Source organism: Dioscorea cayenensis, chromosome 7 (assembly GCF_009730915.1).
Source record: "Dioscorea cayenensis subsp. rotundata cultivar TDr96_F1 chromosome 7, TDr96_F1_v2_PseudoChromosome.rev07_lg8_w22 25.fasta, whole genome shotgun sequence".
In the NCBI taxonomy this organism is placed as follows: domain Eukaryota; kingdom Viridiplantae; phylum Streptophyta; class Magnoliopsida; order Dioscoreales; family Dioscoreaceae; genus Dioscorea; species Dioscorea cayenensis.
In genome coordinates, this window is record NC_052477.1 from 3,831,619 (window position 1) to 3,840,532 (window position 8,914).

At 30.7% G+C, this 8,914-nt stretch overlaps 1 protein-coding gene across 1 annotated transcript; it reads left to right on the forward strand.

The window, feature by feature from the left end:
- The first annotated feature begins 3,520 nt into the window (after positions 1–3,520).
- LOC120264428 (endo-1,3;1,4-beta-D-glucanase-like) lies at positions 3,521–8,234 on the forward strand. The gene is made up of 6 exons (XM_039272239.1): positions 3,521–3,704; positions 4,636–4,657; positions 6,167–6,287; positions 7,246–7,336; positions 7,507–7,596; positions 8,077–8,234. Exons 1-6 carry the CDS (start codon positions 3,542–3,544, stop codon positions 8,217–8,219), a joined length of 630 nt encoding a protein of 209 aa, XP_039128173.1. The 5' UTR covers positions 3,521–3,541; the 3' UTR covers positions 8,220–8,234.
- The last annotated feature ends 680 nt before the right edge of the window (positions 8,235–8,914 follow it).

Genomic DNA, 8,914 nt, shown 5'->3' on the forward strand with positions numbered 1-8,914 from the left:
CTAGCACAAGATGCAATAACACTTATTATAAAATCTGCCATTCTTTTTGTCATCAATAAGCATTTCATTGTTTTAGCAAATTTTACTATTAATCTGATGTGTTTTGATTGGCATTAAATGGATCGTATGCATTTTAATATTGCACAAAGACATGATCCCTAGTGTACACAGTTGCTCATTGATGAGTTTACTTAATTTTGCATCTATGGCCCACATCCCTAGTCACCGCAATACGAAATGAAGTTCTCCTTAGCCAAATCCAACTAATGATCGAATGTTCATGACAAGTGCACTAAATGGTGCTATAAACTTATGACAATTGTAAGCTGATGGGTTCATGCTTAATGCATGATTACTTAACACCATAGATTGATATCTGGTATTTGATTTCTTGGAAAAGCATGTTCTCATGATGGATGGCATTTATTGTCAAGACTAGTTGCCTTTCTATCTGTTTATTTGATATCTGATATAATGGGAAAGGACCTTTAGAAACTTGTATACTTATTACTGGAGCCTTTTCAGAGTAATATGGCACCAATCCATTTTATTGCTGACTTCAATATCCTTATATTAGAATATCTACTTGTGTAAGATGCAATAGCCCTTATCATGAAATCTACCATTCATTTTAATCTTATTATCAATTCAACTTATGTGTAAAATTACTACTATTGCAATGTTCGAGTTATTAAGGTATTTAATCTCCATATAGGAGATCGAGGTTTGGATTTTTATTTTTTTAATACATAATTGAGGTGTAAATAAAAGTGGATAAGTGTAGTGGCCTACTCACATCGTAGCAAAAAATAAAATAAAATAAAATAAAATTGTGAAATCAGTAGAATGGTGAATCAGGATTGGTGTGCTCACAAAATTCTTCTTTTTAGTTTTTGCTATCCATGGGCGATAGTGTGAATTTTCATTATATAATTAATAAATATTTAAATATTTTAATCATTGATGTAATTACTTTTTAAATTTTTAATAATATATAATTCAAATATTCTCACCACCCACTTGTGCGATGGTCAGATGGCAATGCCATTTAAAATTTTGTGTATGATTGATTGTTCACGTTGTCAAATAATAATATATATTATTATCATTACCTATGCTCACTGTCATTAGTGTCATAACTTAATGTTACTATTTATTTTAGTAGCAATGGAATACTTACTTGTTGCACTTTATAGGGACAGTCTTCTTTGATCTTTATGCAATCTAACACCTGATGAATTTTTTTTTTTTTTGAAAAAAAGGTTAAGTTATAAATTCTTTTCTAAAAAACAATGATAAAGTTTTCAAATATGTAAAATAAAATAAAATAAAATAGAAATGTAATTACAACCACCCGAGTTGATATCAAAGGGCATGTATCTTGACGGTACCTTGGGTCTCTTTGTTTGGAAGAGACGCGAGTTCAATTCCCCATAATCGTTATCTAGTTTCAAGAGAGTGAGGATGCGTGGTAATTTTTTCGTCTGTGTACGTCTCTAAAGGTTGGTGTTTGTCACCCTATCTAAAAAAAAGAAAAACTGAATTGATTACATGATTGAACAATAAAAAAATTAACGCTAATCATCTTTGTTAAATAAATAAATAAATAAAAGAAGGAACGGAGAAGATCAGACTCTCATGAGACATAGATCTCGAGTGCGTTCACATCCTTAAGTTCACTAAATATTTACATGAGTTGATTATCGTGTTTATTTGGATAAATGATTTTAATATTTTTCATATTAAAATACCAAAAATTCTAGTACTTTATTTAAATTCTGGTGGCAAAATTTTGAGTGGTTCCATTTTAGAAGTAATTTGTATGAATATATAAATTCGAATATTAGATTTTTTATTTAATAATCACCATAAGGTTGTATGGATATATTACAATAAATTAATTTAAAATTTTAAGCCAATTTTTTTTCTTCCCGCCGTTCAATATCAAAATAATAATAACAACAATAATAATCACAAATTTCATATAGCACAGATTTTCCAAAGCTGTACCCCTGTTTTTTAAAATTTTCTTATATATTAATTTTTATTTCCATTGTTTCATTGCCTCATTAAGTTTCTAAAGATATAACTAGCTATTTTTAATAAAAACACTCAGTAGATTTGGAAAATGTTTGAGATGAGTTTGAAATGAGATCGATTTCGAAATCTAATGGCAGTGCATGGGCATGCGCAGGCATCGGTTCAAAATTTTACTTGCAATGCTATTCATAGTATTGTTCATGCATTGTTCCCGATATTAAATATTATTTATAATACTGTCCAAATGGGATTCTGTGGGTCTTTTGTGGAAAGAGTCAAATCTCTTTCCTCTAGGATTGCATTAGAGAAGAGATTTATTAGTTTAGTAAAATTCTTATAAATTTTTTGCGCATTTATATAGTGGATTTTTATTGTCCCATGTGGCGCCAAATCGAGTTAATAAGTCTTTGAAGATTGATAAACATCGTAACTAGTGCACTTTTATACCTGTTTAACCCTTGACAAATTTTTAAGTGGGAGTGCTTTTCGTGTGTAGTAGTTTAAAATATATAAAATAAATAAATAAATAAATAAATAAAAACTAGAGGTTATATATGAGTTTGTTTGACACAGGAAGGATTTTGAAATTTGGATAGATATTAATAATGAATTTGGGTTAGTAAGGTTCATCTTTAAGTGGGTATTAAATACCACGCTTCTCACTTTATTATTTAATTTTAATATAATAAAATATAATTTAATGAAATATATAAATTTAAATTTTATATATATACAAGATTAAGTTGAGTGTGGTAATAAATTAAATAATTTAGTAAAATAAGAGCTTTTTGCACTATATATTAACTTACGTGAAATTTAAAACTAGTCAATTGCTATGTTGAATTTTTAAGTTAATATAATTTCTAATTAAAATACAATAAAATGATATATTTTAATCCCTTGTGATACTACCACAATTATTCCTCATCCTTTTATTTTTATTTTTATTTTTATTTTTAAGAATATAATGTAACTCCTCCTTGCAACCTTTTGGGTTAGTTCTCCTAATCCAAAAATTATATAATATATAGTTATATTATCAATGTAAGAAATTATTTAACAGATTAAACCTCATTGTGGTCATAGAATGTGAATCATACATATTGTTTTTGTAAAATAAATAAATTACTTACCTCAATTAATATTATGAAAGAGATGATGAAGAAAAAAAAAATGAGTTGCTCTTAAGTTTCCACCAATCACAAATTATTTTCAAAATTAAACTGTTTAATTTTAGGATTATCAACAATTATAAACTACTACTGTAAATTATTTTGTTTAATATTTAGAATATTTATTCTGATTAAAAATAATAATTAAATAATTTTATTTTTTTTTTTTAAATTCCTTAAAGCTTTTTTTTCAGTCAGGAAGTTTCTGGAACATTAGCTTGTTGACGTCAGCGATAACGCAAATGCTGGTGACTTCGCTGAAAAAAAAAGCTATATATATGCGTCTGAATTGGAGTAATGTTGAGAAGCATTGGTGGAAAGAAAGAGCAATGGCAAACCCTCAATCCCAATCCCAGTGCTTTGAGAATCCACCTACATTGAACCCCTCCTCCGGCCATGGCACCGTCGTTGAGAACCTCGGAGGCCTCAAGGCCTACACTGTTGGCTCTCCGGAATCCAAACTGGCAGTGCTCCTCGCCGCTGATGCTTTCGGTTTGCCCTCTTTATCCTTGTTGTTGTTGTTGTTGTTGTTGTTGTTGTTGTTGTTGTTGTTGAGTTTTGGTTATGTTAATTTGTCTTCTTTTCATGTCTATTTTTTTGGATGTTGTTACTGTTTGATGAGATGTTGTTTGGTTATGTTAATTTGTCTTCTTTTCATGTCTATTTTTTGGATGTTGTTACTGTTTGATGAGATGTTGTAAGCTTCTGCAATTTCACTGCTTTATTTATTTGGATTGGAGTTATTTTTAAAATTTTAGTTTTCTTTTGGCTTGCATATCTTTGGCTCAAATGAGCAGTAAACATCTTATGATTTTGTTGGAAGCTTGTTAAGTGGGGATTGATCAAATGAAGCTGCTGATAATTATAAACAGAACAAGATATTTCTTTCGATAGTCTGAGGCTACCGAAATCAAACTGCTTTTACTATTTTTCTCATACTAGATAGCAAGAAAAATTAAAAATCTTAACTTCTGAGCACCATGAACTTCTAGCGTTGAATCAAGTTGGAGGAGACTATAGAATGTGATCTCTCGACTAGTGCCTTATGAATTATATAACAACAATTTTGGTTCTGCCCAATTTACCGTTTGGTGGAATGATGCAGCTGGTCTGCTATAGTGAAAGTTGGTACTGGTTTTTCAAATAAAACTTATACTAAGATTTTCGGTGTCACATTTTCTGTGTTGATTTGATCATCTTTATAAAATTGATGATTACATGTCAAGAGTTGTGGACCACAGAATCTCGCATTGGCACTATTTTATTCTTTTGATATGATCTACTTTTATGGTTTAGATTTTGCTTTTAAAACGTCTGTTAGTTGGCTACTTTTTAAATGCTGTATTGGTAATTGACTTGCTACTTTTTTCAAACTTTAGATGCTCAATAGATAGTGTCTAACATCGCTTGCTTTTTCTGGCAGGTTTTGAAGCACCAAATTTAAGGTATGTCTAGTCATGTTACCAAACACCATGTATCTAACCACTTCACTATGTTTTGGGAAATTTTTCTAAACTTTATTTATCTTCATAATTTTCCTTAATTTTCCTTTTCTTTCAGAATTTCCTTTTTTTTGTAATTTTGTTACATTATACAGTTCCTTTTTTGGACAACATGATCATCGATTTGTTACATTTTGTACTCTAAGGTGCCTATGAGCACGGCTACTATTTATCTTTGATTTTGAATCTGAATACCAGTGTGCACCCAATTAAGTTCATCTTTTTTTATGCAATGCTTTGAGCTTACTATTTGCTAAATATGTTGGGGGCAATCAAGAAAAGTACAATATTTATAATATTAATTGAAAAAATGTGGAATAATCATGTTCTTCATCAATTTGCTAAGTAAATGGGTTTTGTATTTTGATTTTTATTAGGTTCACATACATGTATATCATGTGTAGTGCTTCAAGGAGGCTGTGTATCTTGTGTTCACTGTCCACTTTCATACTTTAATCCATTAGATTTGTTGCATTCCATTTACTTGACAGTTCACTATTTTGCTAGACAACTATAAAAGATTGTGGGCGCACTCCTCTCTAGAAAGAACTCCATCTTTTGGTGATACCAACTAACTGCTTATTCTCCTACTCAATATTTTTCTTTCATAGGGTTTTTTCCCTAGGCTTGGATCCAGCCTCCTTGTTCTTCATCCAAGTTTATTCTGATCAACTATTGTCAAAAGCAACCCCAACCAACTTGATCAGACTAGAACCCGCAATTTTGCTGTTGCAGATTTAAATGAACTGGAAATGTATGTCAAATTGGCTGACCCAACTAATTCTATTGCAAAATTGGTCAAATTAGCCAAACTAGATGGTTAAAGTTGAGTGCACATATTTAGAAGATAACATAATATTGAATACTAAGTTGAATTCAGTGCCGGTGCTTTATCTTACCATAGCTCTGAGTGTAGTAAATATTTTATTTTTGAATATTCTCTACTTATTAAAATTATAACTGCAGAACAATATGTTTGATTTAGTTTTGCCTTTTGAACTTCTTGGTTGACTTTGGTTTGGCCTAGTTGAACTTCCACTCTTGATTTTGCTAGACTAGGCAACTTGCTGGTTGGTCCATTCTTATTTAGCATCATTAGTAGGTTTTGATTGGATCCTATTGTATTCCACCTTCTTCTCCTTCCCAACACAATGTTATCATTGTATCATGCACATGCATATTATGTATTCTTCATTGATGCTTTCCATGCATACAGGTCTGGGTATACATTCAAAAGGTGCAGACAATAAGAATTTTATTAATATGTAAAAACTCATCAGTATTTCCTAGACATAATGATCCATTTTCTTGTTTCTTACTTTGCCGATAGCTGCATTTGAGGCATGTAATTACTTGATTAACTAATTTGTACATTTTGCCCCATGATGTATAGTTAGATTATCCTTTAATACTCACCATTTCTAAAGCCTTATTTCCACATTGCTTGCAAAGGAAACTGGCTGATAAAGTTGCAGCTGCTGGGTATTTTGTGGTGGTCCCTGACTTTTTCCATGGTGATCCTTATATTCCTGAGAAAGTTTCTGTCCCAACTTGGTTGCAAGCTCATGATGCTGTATGCAATTTCTTTTCCTATTTATTTTCATTAACTTGGATATTGAACTTCCATAAGGTTTTGGCCCAGAAGCCTCTTTTTTAAGTATAATTTTGAGAGAAAAAAAAAATTCATTAGGTGGCATCCATGTTCTTGAATGGGACTGTATTTATTTATTTGTGTCGTCACTACATCACACTACATCTTTTATGTGTAAACTATTCTTCATATTTTCTTGGTTTAAATGCAGCCATTTAATTCTTCATCACACTTTGTTATAACATTGTTGAATAAATGGTAATGAATCCATCAATTCTTGCATCTGTGTACTTGTAAAATCTATCTGCACATCTTTTGCTATAGCAATTGTATTCCTAAGGAATGTCACAGTTTCAGCATTTTGTGATATCTGATGAGCTGGAAAAATTATACTCCCTATGTTCCTTTTTACTTGTTACGTTTTGGAGCTCTTCTGTATTCCTTTTTACTTGTCACATTAGAAATTTTGTGCACCATTAAATAAAATTTTCCAAATTTACCCTTTAATTTAATGTACTTGTACAATTTTTAATAAATCACAATTAACTAAGCATTAAATTATATACTCCACTAATGGACTTTCAAATAGGGGTAGTTTTGAAAAGTAATGGAATTTTTTATAAAATATAGGTAACCAACTAATTTTAACCAACTTTTCTCAATAGGTGTGAATTAGGTAAATGTGGCAACTAAAAAGGCACGGAGGGAGTATTAAGGAAGGATCTAGTGAAATCTAGTGAAGTTCAATAAGAGTTTTTTAAATATGTAAGAGGTTTGGAATCAATTTGGAAAAAATTAAGAAAAAAGATAAATAGAAGAACTGTTTACAGTTTCCTCTAGCAAAAGACAATTCTCATCAGCAACAGTTAAACTCATTAAAAGTTAAAAAGTTTATAAAGAAGACTTTATAATCTTTGTTTCTAAACTAATTCTTTTACAGGCTAAAGGATATGAAGAAGCGAAACCCATTGTTGAAGCTCTGAAAAGTACAGGGATATCTGCAATTGGTGCAGCTGGATTTTGCTGGGGTGGTATGAGTTTTTTCCCCGTTGTTTATGAAAATTGCTGACTTAATAAGAGAAGCATTTCTCTTTTCTTGGCATGAGTATTATTTCAGTATTATGAATATCAGAATGCTGTTGAAACTATTCAAGAAAATGTGTCAAAATTAGATAGTGTCTAACTAAGCATATATCCTCAGCCAAGGTTGTGGCAGAACTAGCAAAATCTGAAGACATAAAAGCTGCTGTGATGTTGCATCCTTCTTATGTCACTGCAAAGGATATTAAAGGTATACATCTCTTTTATTTCCGTTCTTCTTTATACATATGTTAGGCACATTAAATTTAATGTGGGGCACAAGAAGAAGAAAATGTATACATGTCCCATTAAATAATAGAATAGTATGTATTTGTTAATTAAGTAGATTTGTGCATACATAACCCTGTGGTCAAAGAGAGGATAGTTGAAGAGAAAGGAGAGAGTAAATGGGATATCAGCATCTGTTGTTTGAAAATTGGATTTATTTTGATCACAAGATCATATACACACAAATCCCAGGTTTCAGGAGGTATATATGCAATCTTATTGTTTATGGGCAGATATATGAATTTCTTGTATTCGTGGTTTTAGTAGTTTTTCCTATAGTGTTTAGTAAATAGACATACTCTATACTTGAAGAGGAAGGATGTGAACAATGAAGCTATTGTTATCTTTGGTTTTTAACTTATATTATATGTTAGAAATTAATGTAAAGCTTATGATCTCTCAGAGATTAACGTGCCTCTCGCTGTGCTTGGAGCTGAGATAGATCGTACCTCTCCACCTTCCCTCTTGAAGGAGTTTGAGAAGATTTTATCCACTAAACCTGAGGTAAGTATGTTTCATTTTTTGTTAGCTAAAGCTGCTCTATAATTAATTTTCCTAGTTCAAGCATTTCTTATTTCAGTTCAATGGTAATGTATAGATTCTATTGTTATTGGCCAAGATTTTTGTAAGAGTGCATTTGAATTAGCATAAATACGAACATAAAACATGAAAGGAAATAGACTTGCTAAAATCAAGGTCTTTAACTTGCCACCCTCTGAAATGTAACAAAATTACTTGCCATCTCCTCATTTTTCAGAAATTCCTATGACCCCATCTGTTAATTTTGTTTTATTTGCCATGGTAAAGCAAAAGTTGTTATAACTTGGGTTACAATATATATATGTAAATGACCTTTTACCCTCTTTTTGTATATAAAATCCTTCATAACGTATGCCATTAAATATGAGATATGTGATTGGTTTAAATTGAGAAATCATGTATTTTTTTAATTAAAAATAGAGTGATATATGCTTGGTTTTAATGAAAGGATTATGGAGGTTTTAATAAACAAGGGAGGTATTCTCATATTATATATAATATTTAATGATATATGTATGGCAAAGGAAATTTTATATAATGAAAGGGGCTAAAAGAAAATAAAAAGGCCATTTACATATATTTATAGCCGCAGGTTAATAAATAGAAATTCTTTTAGGAGATGGTAGGTGACTTTGCTCTAGAGCTCACGAAGATTGGCTAATATTTCAAGAGGTTATGGCTGAGGAAGATGATGATAAAGA